Source organism: Neltuma alba, unplaced genomic scaffold (genome assembly GCF_004799145.2).
Source record: "Neltuma alba isolate B1F8T4 unplaced genomic scaffold, ASM479914v2 tig00003251_pilon, whole genome shotgun sequence".
NCBI classification, from domain to species: Eukaryota; Viridiplantae; Streptophyta; class Magnoliopsida; order Fabales; family Fabaceae; genus Neltuma; species Neltuma alba.
Window position 1 is genome coordinate 65,370 of NW_021633207.1, and position 18,331 is coordinate 83,700.

At 35.5% G+C, this 18,331-nt stretch overlaps 1 protein-coding gene and 2 long non-coding RNA genes across 3 annotated transcripts; 2 read left to right on the forward strand and 1 right to left on the reverse strand.

Moving 5' to 3' along the window:
• Position 1: 1 nt before the first annotated feature.
• Positions 2 to 18,331, forward strand: LOC114741060 (putative disease resistance protein At4g11170). Its single transcript, XM_028929321.1, has 4 exons — positions 2 to 103; positions 15,645 to 16,719; positions 16,832 to 17,143; positions 17,234 to 18,331. The coding sequence occupies exons 1-4, from the start codon at positions 36 to 38 to the stop codon at positions 18,329 to 18,331; spliced, it is 2,553 nt and encodes an 850-aa protein (XP_028785154.1). The 5' UTR covers positions 2 to 35.
• On the forward strand, positions 8,765 to 9,972 carry LOC114741053 (uncharacterized). The gene is made up of 2 exons (XR_003739746.1): positions 8,765 to 8,842; positions 9,686 to 9,972. It is a non-coding gene; the product is annotated as an uncharacterized LOC114741053 (long non-coding RNA).
• LOC114741052 (uncharacterized) lies at positions 12,286 to 13,330 on the reverse strand. The gene is made up of 3 exons (XR_003739745.1): positions 12,840 to 13,330; positions 12,489 to 12,740; positions 12,286 to 12,382 (listed from the first exon to the last, which is right to left on the reverse strand). It is a non-coding gene; the product is annotated as an uncharacterized LOC114741052 (long non-coding RNA).

Genomic DNA, 18,331 nt, shown 5'->3' on the forward strand with positions numbered 1-18,331 from the left:
GATATGAGAGAGATCTCAACGTTGACCAGGACAAGATGCAAATGTGGAAGCAAGCTCTTAATGAAACTGCAAACTTAGCTGGTTATGACTCTCGCACATTTAGGTAATTCATTAATTTTCTTCTATTCACAAATGATGGCATTTGCAGAGATTTACGTGATGGATCAAATGATTAAGACATTCTATTCAATTTTTGGTACACATTTTTGGGTCTTTATCATTTATCATTTATATTTATACACTCTATACAATTTATTCTCTGTTTATTTATCACTCATCATTTATCATTTGTCCTTAATAAATCAATTTTTTCTGCTTAATTGCGCTTTTCCTTTTTTGCCTTTTATTTTTCTTATGTCAGGGATGAATCTGAATTGATTCAAAAGATTGTCAAAGACATATTGCAGAAGCTGAATCACAAGTACCCCCCAGCTGAACTACCAGCTGAACTAAAAGGACTCATAGGCATTGAGGACAACTGCGCAGAGATTGAATTATTGTTGAAAGATGCCGAAGATGCCAAAACCATTGGAATATGGGGCTTGGGGGGCATCGGCAAGTCAACCATTGCCAAAACTATATTTTTCAAACATTCTTCCCATTATGACGGTACTTGCTTCTTGGAAAATGTAAGGGAAAAGTCTCAAAATGGAATTGATGAATTACGACGCAAATTTCTCTCTTGTCTCCTAAAGGAAGATCTCTTTATTGATGCTTCAACCTCTTTTCTTGAGTCTAGGCTTAGTCGTATGAAAGTTTTCATTGTTCTTGATGATATCAGCAGTGTGGAGCAATTGGAATATTTGGTTGTAGGACGCTTTTGCTTTGGGAAAGGAAGTAAAATTCTCATCACAACCAGAGACAAGCATGTTCTTAGCAAAGGAGTTGATGCAATATATGAGGTTAAGGAATTGGACTTTGATCAATCCCTTAAACTTTTCTGCTTGAATGCCTTCGACGCTAGCCAGCCTTTAACGGGATATGAAGAACTAACAGACAGGGCAGTTTTTTATGCACAAGGAATTCCATTGGCCTTAAAAGTTCTGGGTTTACATCTTCATAGAAGAAGTGAAGTTGAATGGGATAGTGCTTTGAGAAAACTTGAGAAGACTCCTCATAAAGATATCCAAAAGGTGTTAAGGTTGAGTTATGATGAACTGGATGATGAGGAGAAGAAAATATTTCTAGACATCATGTGCTTTTTGAAGGGAGAATCGACAGAACTTGTAATCAGTTTATTAGATAGCTCCGACTTTCATGGAGCTGACGGCATAAGAACACTTCATGACAAGGCTCTCATAAATGTGCATTATGGTATTGTACAAATGCATGATTTGATACATGAAATGGGGTTGCAAATAGTTCGTGAAGAATCTAATGGTGAACCAGAGAGATGTAGCCGATTATGTGGTTCTGAAGAAATTTACGATGTTTTAGCTAACAATATGGTAACAAATCCCTTTTTTATATCATACGTAACTTTATGAATGATGTGATATGAATGTAATATGATGTGATTTATTTAATATGGTTTCTTTGTTTTTTTTTTTTTTTATAAGGGAACAAGCAAAGTTGAAGGCATAAAGTTGGATCTTTCTCAAATTAAAGATCTACATTTGGAAGCTGACATTTTCAAGAAGATGCCTAATATAAGATATCTCAAATTTTATTCTAATCGTTATCCTCCTTTCCCCACTCCCTCAAGTCATGTGCACCTTCCAGAAGGTCTCAAATTTCTTCCTAATAAGTTGAGGTATCTAGAGTGGTATGGATTCCCACTTAAATCTCTGCCCTCCACTTTTTGCCCTGAAAAGCTTGTTAAGCTCTGCATGCGCAATAGCCATCTTCAAAAGCTTTGGAGCGGAGTGCAAGTATATATAACCTTATTTGTGCTTCATGTTTTTCATTCAGTTGAAACGTCTTGATGTCCTCATTTGAACTGTCTCTCTTTGTTGGTATAGGATTTTGTGAGCTTACAAGAGATAGACCTTTGTGGTTCGAAACAACTACTGGAGCTGCCCGATCTCTCCCAATGCTCGAATCTCAAAGTGTTACAACTTGCGCAATGCAAAAGTTTGTGCTCTGTTCATTACTCAATCTGGTCTCTCCACTCGCTTGTTAAGTTGAACTTAAGTTACTGCGAGAAACTTGAGAGTCTAAAAAGTGAGTCACATTTCAGATCTCTGCGAGATATCCATCTGAGGTGGTGCTCGAATCTCAAGGAGTTCTCAGTGTCATCGGATGAACTGAGAGAATTGGAATTACGAGATACAGGAATTGAAATCTTGCACTCATCTGTAGCGCGTTCAAGTAAATTGAAAGCGATCACTCTTGATGGCCCTGTGAACCTTCCCGACCGATTATCTTGCTTGACAAGTTTGACGACTCTTTGCCTTTTCAACTGTGAAATCATTGATGATTTGAAGCTACATATCTTTTTCGATGGCATGTCGTCTTTAAGAACAGTGGCACTGGATGGGTGCGGTAACATAATTGACCTCCCCAGTAATACTAAGCATCTCTTAGAATTGGAATATCTTGGCGTAAACGGTTGTAGGAGGCTTCGTTCTTTACCAGAACTACCACCATCCATTGCAGCCATAGTTGCCGATGATTGCAAGTCGCTGGAAATTGTGTCAACTTGTAGACCAAGTGGTTGTCGAATGTACTTCTCATTCAATAACTGTGTGCAACTGAATGAACAATCGCTTCACAATATCATGGAGGCTGCTGCCTACTATGTGACTCATCATTATGTGACTCATTATTTAGTGCGTAAAAATAAGAGCTGCATAGGTCCTTGTCAGATTTGTGTTCCCGGAAGCAGAGTACCAGAGTGGATCAAATACAGGGCAGCACAAAGCTCCGTAACTGTTGAACTCTCTCAAATTTCAGACGTAAGGGATTTCTTGTTCTGCGTTGTACTTCATGTTCACTCAGAAATTAATTGTCAATTTCACTATTTGACGTGCACATGCTACTTGGAAGGTTTTGATGCGGCAGTTTCAGAACATGTAGTGTTTTTACAAGATATGAACTCTGATCATGTTTTTATATGGAATGATGACACGGCATATAGAGTGATAATGGATGAAATTAGAAGAAGAAATCAACAGGTGTTCACTAACATAAAGCTTCGCTTTGAATTCTCTCCTATACCTCCTTGGGGTGAGCAGCCAATGATTTTTTGCGAAAGCATCGAAGAATGCGGGGTGAGGCCAGTATCTGTCTCAGAATGTCAGAAATTTGTTGAGGAAGTGGAAATAAGGAAGAGTCCTCACGATGTTGAAGAGCAACAACCACCGCCTCACTTGAAAAAAATCGAGTTTGACGAGGGTATGCCAACACTTAAGAGAGTGGATATAATCTGAACTCCCTTGAGTCCCTTCTTTATTCTTTAGGCAAGTAATCTCTCTCTCTCTCTCTCTCTCTCTGATTGTTTTATCTCTCTATTAGCCTTTTATTTTTGCATTTGCCTCGTGAACGGTGTTTATATAAAGAAGGATTTGAAAATCTATTTTGAAAAAAAAAACAAATAAAGCAAGTGAGATTCTCTTTTATACACTAAGCTATTTGTCTGTACTTGAACAATCTAATTCTAATTAAACTAGGCTTTCATATAAGATTCCTGAAATTCGGAGATAAGTTTAATTGAGGGAGACTAGTTAACGTGGTTCATAGGTATTTTTGAAGGAATTTAAAAGATGAAAGAAGAGGAAATAAGGAGAAATAGGTTAAAAATAAAGTATCTAATTAAATAGCTTAGCTAGCATTGGTTAAAGCACTGTCTTACAACAAGTATCGGTTAACATTGTCAGTGGCGTTAAAATTAGGGGAAGAAAATTGAACATAATTTAGGGTTTGAGGATATTTTTTGAAGCTTGCATGCATAGGCTCACTTCTCCGGATGTTTTCCGATTGTTGTGTCTCTTTACCAGGTTTCTATTTTTGCATTCTATTTTTCTCATAAATTAAGAGCAAGTGTTTATCTTTTGCTGGTTATTAAGAGTATTTTGAATTGTGTGAAAAGAGCATTGTATATGTGCTGGTACTAGCATGCTTTATGGACATAATCTTGTGTGGTTGGGTTGTTTTATTGATAATTTGAAGTACCACATTTTTCTGATTTTACACAGGTATCTTAAGGATTCAAACAACTCAATTGAGGATGTTCGAGAATTTGTCTTCGGATTTTGTCAAGTTCCCAGGGTGTTTTCATTTGTCAAAGAGAGTGTTTTGAATTCACCGTTGAGGCTTGTATTTGACCGCCTAGTTTTAATAGGAAATTTTGTTGGAACAAAAGTCTGGTTGTATTTGTGTTGTTGGGATTCAGAAGCATGCCAACGAGGTTTACCCCTGACAGCTTAAGAAGAGTTTTGCAGCCGCCATTTTGTCCAACCAAAAAAGTACTACCTTTGACTCTTAATAGAAAATTAAATTGGCTAATTTAAAAAGATTAAGAAAATTATTAAATTACTTTAAAATATTTATATTTATTGTTTTTCTTCTCACTAATTTTTCTCACTTATAAATTGATATATTTCTCTAGTCCTATTTATAGGATAGACAGAGAATGTGTTTTTTGGTCCTATTTATAAGACACTAAGAGAAATTTGTTATATGGATGTACAATTTTACCCTTTATTTATTATTATGTTGACTTTATTTATATGATATATAATGTATATTAAATAGAGATAAAGTTAGAAAATTGTTAAATTTTAAATGACAGTTAATGAAATTTAAGGCTTTTCTTGATCTATGTAAAATATACTGAAAGTAACTTATAAATAAGTTCAGAAAAGTATAATATAATCTGTTTCTCATTATCTCGTCCTCTTATCTCTATTTCCGTAACCATTCCCGAGTCTCCTCTGCTTGCATCATCATGTTGCATCATTGTTCCTTTATTGAGGGATCATCTTTTCACCGGTGGAGTCTCGAATAAGGGAGAAAAGAAGAGCACCAGGAGAATTGAATATTGCTTTTGCTAGTTATAAAGTATATTTTGAATTATTTGAAAATATTACTCCCTCCGTTCCTTATTATAAGAGACATTTGATGCCTATGACATGTTCCTATATATAAGAGACACTTACAAGTTGTCTCTACTTTTTTGTGTTGATTTACTATCTTACCCATATATATTATCTCCAACTCACACTCTCTCTCCTTCTCACTTCTCTTTCTTTTAATAATTTAATTGTTCTCTCTCCTTATTAATGTGGACATTTTTGGAAAAAAATTATACTTTTTACATATTAATTGTTCTGAACTAATTTTAACTGTTTTTTTGATCAACGTACTTCGGTTATTTGTCTCTTATAATAAGGAACGGAGGGAGTATTATACTAACTCCATTCATTAATGTAAAAATTAATTTAACTTCTAATTTACTTCTAAATATAAGATTTTAATCTATTTTGTCTTTCATATTTATCTATTTTTTTTCAAAGTAATCCTTATAATAGTTACGCATGTTAAATGTTCAATTAAATGGTAGATTTCGGTAATACTCCCTCCGGTCCTAAATATAAAATCTTTTTTGTAGTGTAATTTACAATACAAAAAAAGTCGACCAGAGGAATACATGATTAGCAATGATATTTTAAAAAAGATAACACGTATTTATTATAAATAACTGATTCAACAAACTTTTCTAATGTACTCTAATTAATTAACTAATTTTTATATCGAGGATAAGAGGAAGTATATTATATGTTGTGTCATAGAGTGGGCCGTTTTTGCTTATCTATAAATGTCTAGTACAAGGGATTTGCGATTTGGTACTACGTACAATTTTTTGGCCCACACGTACACTCAGAGTGCATGTTTTCATTTGATAAAAAGAATGTTTCCAAATGAAGCTGTTGTGGACATTATCTTATGGTTATTATTAATAATAAAAATTCCTATTTTCATTTGATTGAAAAAAGGTATATAATACTTACTATATATCTGGTTATGTTATAATAATTTAATTCTAGGGATTATTTTTATACTATTTTTTACTTTAAGAACATGGGAGATGTATTTTCAACGTATGTGTGTCTTCTAATTCTATTCCATTTGCATGTCCAAGGGTTAGATGTTTCTTCTAATTCTTGACGATCTCATTTGAACTGTCTATTGCTATTGGTATAGGATTGTGAGTTTACAAGAGATAGACCTTAGTGGTTCCAAAAAACTACTAGAGCTGCCAAATCTTTCCAAATGCTTGAATCTCAAAGTGGTAGCACTTAGGCTATGCAAAGGTTCGTGCTATGTTCATTCCTCAATCTTGTCTCTCCACTCGCTTGTTGAGTTGAACTTATTTGGGTGTGTGAAACTTAGGAGTCTAAAAGGTGAGTTACATTTAAGATCTCCACAATCAATGTGATAAATTGTTGGAATCTCTAGGAGTTCTCAGCGTCATCGGATGAACTGAGAGGATTGGATTTAGGCAACACAGGAGTTGAAATCTTGCACTCGTTTGTAGGGCGTTCAAGTAAATTGAAGAGCTTGGTCTCAGTGGCTCAAGGCTTGTGAACCTTCCCAACCAATTATCTTGCTTGACAAATTTGATGATTCTTTCCCTTTACGAGTGGGGAATCATTGATGATTTAAAGCTACAAATCTTATTTGATTGCATGTTGTCTTTAAGAACAGTGGAGCTGATTGATTGTTGGAATTTAATTGAACTCCCCAGTCATGCTAAAAGCCTTTTAGGATTGAAATCTCTTAGCGTAAGGGGTTGTAGGAGGCTTCGTTCTTTACCAGAACTACCACCATCCATTGCAAACCTGCAATGCCAGGGATACGGATCCCCTCAGCGGCCATTTTCTCAGCGTCCCTCAGAATCTTTAAATCCTGTCCGTTAAGATAATCATATGGCTCATGGTTTGCCACATCATTAGACTATTATAATATGCATCTGAACCATTTATTTCCAATAAATCTCAGGCGTCCATTTTCAGGATCTTCACAGCATGTTCAGAGCGCATCAAATGCGAAGAGAGCGTCGACCTCCTGCAAACTGTAGCTAAGAGTCGAACAGAGCCTCAAATGCAAACACATTCAGATAAAAACTGTTTCTTTTATCCATAAAACATGATAACCTTTGATTTCTTTTCAATAGCCAATGTCAAAAAAAAATCTCTATTATAGGAATGGATTTTATCTCCATTATAGGAATGGATTTTAGTTTGAACAGAAAAGAAAACAGAACCGGATGAAACTAGAAGTCCAATCAATGAGCAATAGAGAAATAAATTACTAAAGTAGAACGAAGAGATTGATCATAACAAAAGACGAAGATGAATTTAGGATAAACTTTGCACTAGATCAAGCAGAAAACCAATGACAAACTCCTGTCCAGAGGTTGGAAAAATTCTCTCTCTAAAGACACCGAATCTCGTTCATATACTTAGAAAGCATTCAGCCAATTTTTTCAATATGGATAATTTTTTATTTTTCCATTGAAAAAACCCAAAGCCCACTAATAATAACAAAAATGGTTTTGCAGATGATACTTTCGTTTGAGCTTCTCTTTGCTTTGATCCCCCTGTTCAAGTTTAGCAGTAGCAACACCGAGATGGCACCTCACAAGAATTCTATGGATATTGCCTGACTATAAGCACTCAACAGTCAAAGAATGAGGAAGAGAGGGATAGAGAAGAAGGGCGGAGATAGAGAGGAAGAGGTGTAAGGTAGATTAGGTAATGACAGAGCTTCCCATCTGCGTCGGAAATCCCTGTTTAGGTCACCGAAGGAGTTTGACTTCAACAAGTCGGCCGTGGAATGGATTTGGCAAATAGGACGTGATGGCCGAGCCACGATTACAGAAGCTTCGTGATGTGGCTTTTTGTGAGCTCTTAGATGAATTGGATGGATAGGATTTAAAGATTCTGAGGGACGCTGAGAAAATGGCCGCTGAGAGGATCCGGATCCGCAATGCCAGTGATTGCAAGTCGTTGGAAATTGTTTCAACTTGTAGACCATCAGGTGGTCACCCAGTATACTTCTCATTCAAGAATTGTGTGCAACTGAATGAACAATCGCTTCCCAATATCATGGAGGCTGCTCCCTATTCTATACCTTATTTTTTATTGCATCAAAAAAAGAATTACCAGAGTACCAGAGTGGTTCAAATACAGGTCAGCGCACAACTTCGTGATTGTTGAACTCTCTCGAATTTCAGACTTAGCAGATTTCTTCTTCTGCGTTGTACTTGGTGGTCACTCAGAAAATTGTTTTAAGATTTATTTGAAATGCACATGCTACTTGGAAGGTTTTGATGCGGCACATTCAAAACTTGAAGTGAATTTTTGAGATATGAAATCCGATCATATTTCGATATGGAATGCTGCCTTGGCATATGAAGGGATAATGGGTGAAATTAGGGTTTGGATCCTCTCAGAATCCTTCTTTCTCATTTTCTTCTCAGAATCTCATCTCTACCATTGGATCAAATAATGAATGGTTCAGATTTAATATTTTAAAAAACAGATGTCCACCTTCTCTCTCCTATTTATGTAATGTTATGATAATAGTTTTATAAAGTATGAAATCTGAACCATTCATTATTTGATCCAATGGTAGAGATGAGATTCTGAGAAGAAAAGGAGAAAGAAAGATTCTGAGAGGATCCAAATCCATGAAATTATATGAAGAAATCAACAGTTGTTCACTAACATGAAGCTTTGCTTTGAATTCTCTAAAATAACTCATGGGTTAATAATCCCTGGCAAAGATGAAGTTTGATGAGGGTACTCATGCTAACACATGTCCTCCTATTGATGAAATGGATACCCTCCTTTGAGAGTGGATATAACCTGAACTCCCTTCTTTATTCTTTTGCCAAGTAAGCTCTCTCTCTCTCTCTCTCTCTCTCTGTATGATTGTTTTATCTCTCTATTAAGCTTCTATTTCTGCATTTTCCTCATGAATTAAGGGTGTTTATTCTTGAGTCTTGACCATTTCTTGCGCTTGGCATGAAACAGTGTGGGCCAGACTATAAAACATGATAAAAAAAGGGGGGGGGGAGGGGACAAATTCAATTGAACTTCAACTATATGGAAGAAGAGAAGACTAAATTATATTAAGAAGGATTTGAAAATCTCTTTTTTCGAAAGAAAAAAAAAACTAATAAAGCAAGGAAGATTGTCTTTTGTACGCTAAGCTATTTTTTATACTTGAACAATCTAATTCTAATTAAACTAGGCTTCAGTGTAAGATTCCTAAAATTTGTAGATTAGTTTAATTAAGGGAGACCAGTTAAAGTGGTTCATTGGTATTATTGAAGGAATTTGGAAGCTGAAAGAATAAGAAGAAATAAGTCTTTTTTGTTAAAAAATAATTATTATATAATTAAATATCTTAGCTAGCATAGGTCAACGCATCGTGTTACAACCGGCATCGATCAACATTGTTAATGGCGTTAAAATTTTGGGGGGGGGGGGAATTGAACATAATTTAGGGTTTGAGGATATTTTTTGAAACTCGCTCACATAAGCTCATTTCTCTGGATGTTTTCCAATTTTTCTGTCTCTTTATAAGGTTTCTATTTTTACATTTTCTTTCCTTCATAAATTTAGAACAAGTGTTTATCCTTTAATTTGTTTGTCTATTGGGTTAGGCATGAAAGCGGGTGCTAAATATTAATTTTCTTCTTCTTCTTCTTTAGTCACCCTCTCGCTTTGTTCAGGGGTAAAACTCTTACAGGTGAAGTTTCAGACAAGGGAAAGGAGAAGCATGAGGAGAAGTTGAGAATTTAATATAGCTTTTGCTGGTTATAAAGTGTATTTTGAATTGTGTGAAAAGATTAATGCATATTTGCTAGTTACTAGCATGCTTTATGGACATAATCTTGTGCAATTGGGTTGTGTTGTTGATAATTTGAAGTACCATATTTGTATCTTTAGGATGTAAACAACTCAATTGAGATTGGTCTAGCCTTGGCCTTTGGATTTTGCAAGTTCTCAGTGTTTTCAATTGAAGATGTTGCTGACGCAAGTAGTATCTTATGGCTATTATTAGCAAAACTTTATATTTTCATTTGATTTAAAAAAAGAGATATATAATGTTTATTTTATCTCTCATCATATTATAATTTCATTCTAGTTATCATTTTTATATTATTTTTTTAAGGACACAAAAGATAATTTCAAGACTATAAAATCAACAGTTGTAAGCGGAGTTAGTCGCATCCCCACACCCCCCCTAATTTCCACTTTTTTTCTCATTAATTTCTCTAGAATTTTCTCCATATTTTTCACTTCGTTCAAGATTTTTATCCCCTCTAACAGAAGCTACAATGGCGGTAAAATATGAAATTTTCAGAGCAAAGGAGAAACTAATTAAATGGTGGTGATAAATAAGATTAGTATCACCTACTCGGATACCACAACTTTTCCTCATCAAATGAAAAACTGATTATCATATGGTGCAGAACTCAACATGGAATCCTAACTAGTTTGATCCCTTTTATCATCATCTATTAGTATTAAATTACGGTTTCAAGGGAGATTAAGATATATAACAATGATTTTGAACACGCAAAATAATTATCATGTTCTTATTTTAAAAATTATAACAAGACATGGAAACAAGTAATTGAAACATAATAAGTATTTCTGTATTTGTTAAAAAAAAAAAAAAAAGCACGAGTGCTACTGTGGTACATAGCCACGCCTCTCCTTTTTCTTTCACACAGCTTCCGTTACTTTTTCTTCCCCTTTTTCTTTTTTTTTTTTTACTTTTTCTTTTCGTGGGCAGAAAAGAGTGTGTTTAAAAACCCATTTGAAATGGTTTATAGGTAACTTTTCAATCGTGATTTGCGGAATACGAAATAAATATATAAAAGAAATTTTATCTCAACTTATATAAAATGTACTTATAAATGATTTTAATCATGATGACGAATAGAGACTAAATTACCACGGCTACAAGATAAAAAAGCTTTTTGCTTTTTTCCATTTCTACTACAATAATTCTAGAATGACTTACCGATAATTGAACAAAGCTAAAGCCACACCAAGAAGTTACTATGCAAACAAGACAGCTTCTGCTAGTGCAGAATCTGAACAGCCTTTAAAAGCATGCGATCATCACTCTCAAACAAACTTGTCCTCAGTCGCAAGATCAACAAGATAAAGTACCACAAAGGACAAAGTTACACTGCTTATTAAAAGTTAGTCAGCCTCTAAGGGATCCCAAGGCATGTGATAAGCCAAGAAAAACAATAGACACAGATATTGGACACGTAGAACATCAAAACATAAGCAAATATAGATGTTGAGTAAATATCACTCCCTCAAAAAATTTCACCAGGCACTACCATCAATTTAGTACTTCAAATTAATTACCAACATATCAATCAACATTTTAAGATGTACATCACATAGATCCTTCATTAACTTAACAGAGTTGCCTATGTAACCCAACATGCCCTCAGATGGAATATCAGTGGCTGACTTGGTAATTTGCCATAGCTTTAAGTCTGCTCCTAACAAGCTCCGCTTCGAAATGGTAAACTTCTTATGCTAATAAATAAACTGGTTTTTTCTTTTTCCGGGTGAAAACTCGCCAAGTTAGCCATAAATTTCCAAACAGGTTGAGATACTGAATCATGCTGTCAATTCTAATAAAATTTTGCTATCAGAACTAACATCAAGATCTTTTTGATATACTTCCTCAAAAATCAGGACAAGTTAATGATAATTGGGAACTGATACGGATAGATTGTTTATGATATAAAGTTTAATTTGAAGTATAGGACGTTGGCCTCAAAAAAAAAAAAAAAAAAGTTAAGCCTAGGACAACAAACAGCAAGACAATGTACCTGAACCGTATTCGTTTCAGATCATTCCCGCCTTGAGGCAACGAAACGAAAGTGATAAACACGCCAGGCTCTACTTGAGCAACCCATTCCTTGGGCTCCTCCTCCTCCATGAACACCACCGACTCAGTCCAGCCACTCACTGACGCCGGCGTTTCTTCCCCGCTAGAGAGCCCCTCCAGTCTCGCCTCCATCGCAAAAAAGTATCAGTGACCCATCTTGAAAGAAATAAAAGTATAAACCAAACTGCACATTCAAGGATTAATAACAAAACATCCTCAGGAGTCAGATGTAATTTTCATATTGAAATGCCCAACGACCGGTCTAGTTTAATAATATAATACAATGAAGATGAAAACTATCAATTTGATCGTCAATTGCATTGACATATATTAGTAAATTTATTTGACACCAGATACTTATTCAGAGAGTAAAAATAGATCAATTAAATTGGGAAGATCACCTGATAAGACAATCCCAGTGTGTTATAACGATCTTTGATCTCGAAGAAGATAGTGAAAAGCGTCAAGGTGATAATGAAAGTCCTTGTGATGGGAGCATTAGCTGTAACAAACACAAACGATTAAGTATTTGATTCATGAATCTGAGAGAAAATACTTCCAATAAGCACACCCAAATGATTATTGGGTTAGAGAGAGATAGTACGCACTAAAAACAGATGGGCCACCGTTCATCTTCTCAGTGAAGTAGAAAGCAATGGGCTTTGCCGCGTTATTTGCCTGGGTATATGTCTTGCTCACTATTTTTGACTCTATGGGTTGTTTTTCTGCACCTTTTCATTTGATTTGATCTCTCCCTTTTAGTAAAACCCATGAAACTCTACTCCTAGTGTATCCCCCGAGCAACATCAGAGGCTTTCTTTAGGTTGAAACAGTGATTTGGTAAAAGTTCCCGGCCACCACTAACAACAGTTGAATTGATAATGAAAGGTATAAAACTAAATTTTAATTAAAAAAAACTGAAGAGGAACAAAAATGCCTGAGATGCGAGATTGGTTTACCGTGCCATTCCATTGCTTTTTCGGCACCACCATGGATGGCATATCCCCACACTATCCACACACTTACGGGGTGCCAAGCCACCAATTTACATCACCTTCTAATGCTGGGCCAGAGAGATTTGAATCTGAGGTGAGGAGGACGGAGACAGTAGGAGAGAAAAGAAGAAGAAGCATAAAGGCACTGATAGAAGAACAGTCCGAAAGTTTCTTTTTCTTTTTTTTTTAATTCTTGATCTTAGTGGCACCGGAAAATCCTCTGACAGGACAAACATTTATGGCGGGAGGTTTAAAATTTAAATTTTGAAAGTCTCAAACCAAGCCGTGCACACAGCCACATACATGCATTGAATGAAGTTAGCCAAATAGAAGCCCAAGATTTATATTATTTTAATCAAATTGGCTTATGAACAGTGATATGTGTCTGAAGCCATTAGTAAGCCGTTTTATAAATTGGCTTGGTGGAAGAGTTTTATTGTATACATTGATTGATGATGATGATGGAAGAGTTTTATTGTATACATTGATGATGGCATACAGTATCTTGAATAAGACTGTTTCTAATAAGAAAATATTTATGTCTAGAAAAAATTGAGATTTTTCATTCAAGTTGATAATGATAACGGGGGATTACAATACACATGCCTCAAAGGGAAAAGATAAACAACAGGTTCTGACTAGCTTTTATGTGAAGAACTGATCTTTTTTCATTAGATTTAATCCCAATAGTGATATGTGTCTAATTTTATTTAGATACAGGAGATTCTCTTAGCTGAGTATTGTATATCATACGCTGTTCAATAGAGTGGACAGTTTTTGCCTGTATATCCATGAGCATCAAATTATTTATAAGAAATTTTAACTTTTTAAATATTCTTTATAAATAGGACTAGAGATAATATAAATGTAGACTTTTTGAAATTCTTGTATATTTTGGTATGTCAAAATGATGCAATAATATGATTCTATGTGGCCTTAAATCTATTGTTTTTATTGATAATTTCATATGTTATTAGTTGACAATATAAATATAGACAGATTTTGTCAAATCCTCAAAGTGTATGTTTTCATTTGATAAAAAGAATGTTTTTAAATGATGATGTTGTGGACACATGTCTCTTATGGTTATTATTATCACCAAAGCTTTCCATTTGCATTCGCTTGGAAAAGAAGATATAATACTTACTATATATCTCGTTATATTATAATAATTCAGTTCTAGCTACTATTTATATACTATTTTTTATTTTAAGGACATGAAAGATATCTTTTCAACTTATATAAAATTAACTTTCTCTGTGTCTATTTTTCCTCCGTTTTATTCCTTTTCTATGTCAAAGGTCGAGATGTTTCTTGTTTTTGCTTGTGTTTTTTACCATCAGATGTTTCTTGTTAGTTTGTTACCTTCTTCAAAAGAAATTTCGTGTAAAAAAAACTATTTTAAATGAGCCTACATAATATATTGAAATATGAAATACTTATCTCAAAAATAATTTAAAAAATTATAAAAATTTCAAGCAAGTCTTACTCTTATCAAATATATGTGGCGTAACCAACAAATATTTCCCGATAGTTATTAATGTTTTTCTAAGTAATTCCTTCTTAGCTTGGATTTATTGTTGTAAGGCAGGGGAATTAAACTCAGGGATACTAGAAATTAACCTGAAGTTCATCAGTAACTGACCCTAGTTTAACATTTTAGATTAGAGAATAGCAACCTATCTTTTTGACTACCAAGTCATAAAGTTGCACTCTTTTGACGATGAAGACCATCAATCCCTCCTTCCTGGAAATTGCATGGCACCCACAGGCACGCCTACGCGTTAATTAGCGTCACTTTTTCACTGAAAGTCATAAAGTGGCACACTTTTGACTAAAGAATTAATTACATCCTTCGAGGAAATTACCAAGCCTACCAAAACAAAACCGCGTAGCGTGTTTTTTCTTCCACTCATCTGCATCTTTTGACACTCCATGTCTGATTTATTTCCAAAAAGTTCTCAATGCTACACAGTGCTCTCCCTGCTGCTCAATCAGATAGAGATATGGCCCTTGTTGCTGCTTCATCCTCTTCCTCTGCTCAATCCCTCCGCAAGAAGTATGACGTTTTCATCAGCTTTAGGGGTGAGGACACTCGCTTCGGCTTCACTAGCCATCTTTATCATGCTTTCGACAGAAAAGGTATCACAACCTACATAGACTACCAGCTCGTGAAAGGAGATGAGATCGCACCATCACTTCTGCAAGCTATCGAGGATTCATATGTATCTCTGGTGGTGTTCTCTGAAAATTATGCTTCTTCAAGATGGTGCTTGGATGAACTTGCCCATATACTCCATTGCAAAAGAGATCAAGGACAGATTGTTATTCCTGTCTTCTACAAAGTCGACCCGTCTCGTGTACGCAATCAGACTGGCCTTTACCAGCAAGCATTTGAGAGATATGAGAGAGAGCTAAAGGTTGACCGGCACAAGATGCGAATGTGGAAGCAAGCTCTTAATGAAACTGCAAACTTAGCTGGTCACGACTCTCACACATTTAGGTAATTAATAGATTCATTAATTTTCTTCTATTCACAAATGATGGAGTTTGCAGAGATTTACGTGATGGATCAAATGATTAAGACATTTTATTCAATTTTTCGTAAACATTTTTAGGTCTTTATCATTTATCATTTATATTTATACACTTTATACAATTTATTCTCTGTTTATTTATCACTTATCGTTTATCATTTGTCTTTAATAAATCAATATTTCTGCTTAATTGCGATTTTTCCTCTTTGGCCTTTTATTTTTCTTATGTCAGGGATGAATCCGAATTGATTCAAAAGATTGTCAAAGACATATTGCAGAAACTGAATCACAAGTACCCCCCAGCTGAACTAAAAAGACTCATAGGCATTGAGGACAACTGCGCAGAGATTGAATTATTGTTGAAAGATGCCAAAACAAAAACCATTGGAATATGGGGCATGGGGGGTATCGGCAAGTCAACCATTGCCAAAACTATATTTTTAAAATATTCTTCCCACTATGATTATTCTTGGTTCTTGGAAAATATAAGAGCAAAGTCTAAAAATGGACTTACTGAATTACGCCGTAAATTTCTCTCTCGTCTCCTAAGGGATGATTCCCTTATTGATACTGCAACCTCTTTTCTTGAGTCGAGGCTTAGTCGTATGAAGGTTTTTGTTGTTCTTGATGATATCAGTACGAAGGGGCAATTAGAAGACTTGGTTGGAGAACCTTTTTGCTTTGGGCCAGGAAGTAAAATTCTCATCACAACAAGAGACAAGCACGTGCTTAGCAAAGGAGTTGACATAATATATAAGGTTAAGGAATTGGAGTTCCATCAATCCCTCGAACTTTTCAGCTTGAATGCCTTCAGCACTAGCCTACCCATAATGGGGTATGAAGAACTGACAGACAGGGCAGTTGTTTATGCACAAGGAATTCCATTGGCTTTAAAAGTCCTGGGTTCATATCTTCGTGGTAGAAGTGAAATTGAATGGAAGAGTGCTTTAAGGAAACTTGAGAAGAGTCCTCATCAAGATATTCAAAAGGTGTTAAGGTTGAGTTATGATGGATTGGATGAGGAGGAGAAGGCAATATTTCTAGACATTGCTTGCTTTTTGGTGGGACAGCTGACAGAATTTGTAATCAGTTTATTAGATAGCTTTGGCTTCTGTGGAGCAATTGGGGTAAGAACACTTCAAGACAAAGCTCTCATAGACGTCTGTGATGGTTCACGTGTTGAAATGCATGATTTAATACAACAAATGGGTTTGCAAATAGTTCGTGAAGAGTCTATTGATGAACCTGGAAGACGTAGTAGATTATACAATTTTGAAGAAATTTATGATGTTTTGGCTAATAACAGGGTAAGAAATTCATACTTTCTTTTCTAACCTATATACTTGTTACTTTATGAATAATGTGAATGTAGTTACTATGTAATTTACTTACTACGTTTTCTTTACTCTCTTTTTTAAGGGATCAAAGAAAGTTGAAGGAATAATGTTGGATGTTTCTCAAATTAAAGATGTACATTTGGAAGCTGACATTTTCAAGAAGATGCCTAATATAAGATATCTCAAATTTTATTCTAATAGTTATTCTCCTTTCCACACTTCCTCAAGTCATGTGCACCTTCCAGAAGGTCTCAAATTTCTTCCTAATAAGTTGAGGTATCTAGAGTGGTATGGATTCCCCCTTAAATCTCTGCCGTCCACTTTTTGTCCTGAAAAACTTGTTGAGCTCCGCATGCGCGATAGCCATCTACAAAAGCTTTGGAACGGCGTTCATGTATGTATAACCTTATTTGTGTTTCATGTTTTTCATTCAGTTGAAACGTCTGGATGTCCTCATTTGAACTGTCTCTCTTTGCTGGTATAGGATTTTGTGAGCTTACAAGAGATAGACCTTAGTGGTTCCAAACAACTACAAGAGCTGCCTAATCTCTCCAAATGCTTGAATCTCAAAGTGGTGGAACTTGAGCAATGCGAAAGTTTGTGCTCTGTTCATTCCTCAATCTTGTCCCTCTACTCGCTTGTTGAGTTGAACTTACGCGACTGCAAGAAACTTGAGAGTCTAAAAAGTGAGTTACATTTAAGATCTCTAGAATATATCGATGTGTTCAGGTGCTGGAATCTCAAGGAGTTCTCAGTGTCATCGGATGAACTGAGAGACTTGGAATTAGACGAAACAGGAATTGAAATCTTGCACTCGTCTGTAGCGCGTTCAAGTAACTTGAAAAGCATCGGTCTTAGAGGCTTAAGACTTGTGAACCTCCCCGACCAATTATCCTGCTTGACAAGTTTGAATGCTCTTAGGCTTTACGACTGTGAAATCATTGATGATTTGAAGCTACATATCTTTTTCGATGGCATGTTGGCTTTGAGAGAAGTGACGCTGAAGAGGTGCGGTAACATAATTGACCTCCCCAGTAACACTAAGCATCTTTTAGGATTGAGATCTCTTGACGTAATGGGTTGTAGGAGGCTTCGTTCTTTACCAGAATTACCACCATCCATTGCAACCCTAATTGCCGATGATTGCAAGTCGTTGGAAATTGTGTCAACTTGGAGATCAAGTGGTGATCAAATGCACTTCAGATTCAATAACTGTGTGCAACTGATTGAACAATCGCTTCACAATATCATGGAGGCTGCTGCTTATTCTATACCTTATTGTTTATTGCATAAATATAAGTACATGGGTGATTGTTCGATTCATAAATATAATAGATCCCTCCATCGTTATACGATTTGTGTTACCGGAAGCAAAGTACCAGAGTGGATCAAATACAGGGCAGCACAAAGCTCCGTAACTATTGAACTCCCTCAAATTTCAGACCTGACGAGTTTCTTCTTCTGCATTGTAGTTGATGTTCATTCAGAAATTAACGGTGGAAGTCAAGTTTTGGGTGCACATGCTACTTGGAAGGTTTTAAAGCGGCAGATTCAACACATGGCACGGTTCTTCCAGATATGA

Coding starts and splice junctions, on each gene's coding strand:
- LOC114741060 (XM_028929321.1), top strand. CDS start 36: ATGCAAATGTGGAAGCAAGCTCTTAATGAAACTGCAAACTTAGCTGGT. Junction 104..15,644: donor TATGACTCTCGCACATTTAG/GTAATTCATTAA, acceptor TTCTTATGTCAG/GGATGAATCCGAATTGATTC. Junction 16,720..16,831: donor ATGTTTTGGCTAATAACAGG/GTAAGAAATTCA, acceptor CTCTTTTTTAAG/GGATCAAAGAAAGTTGAAGG.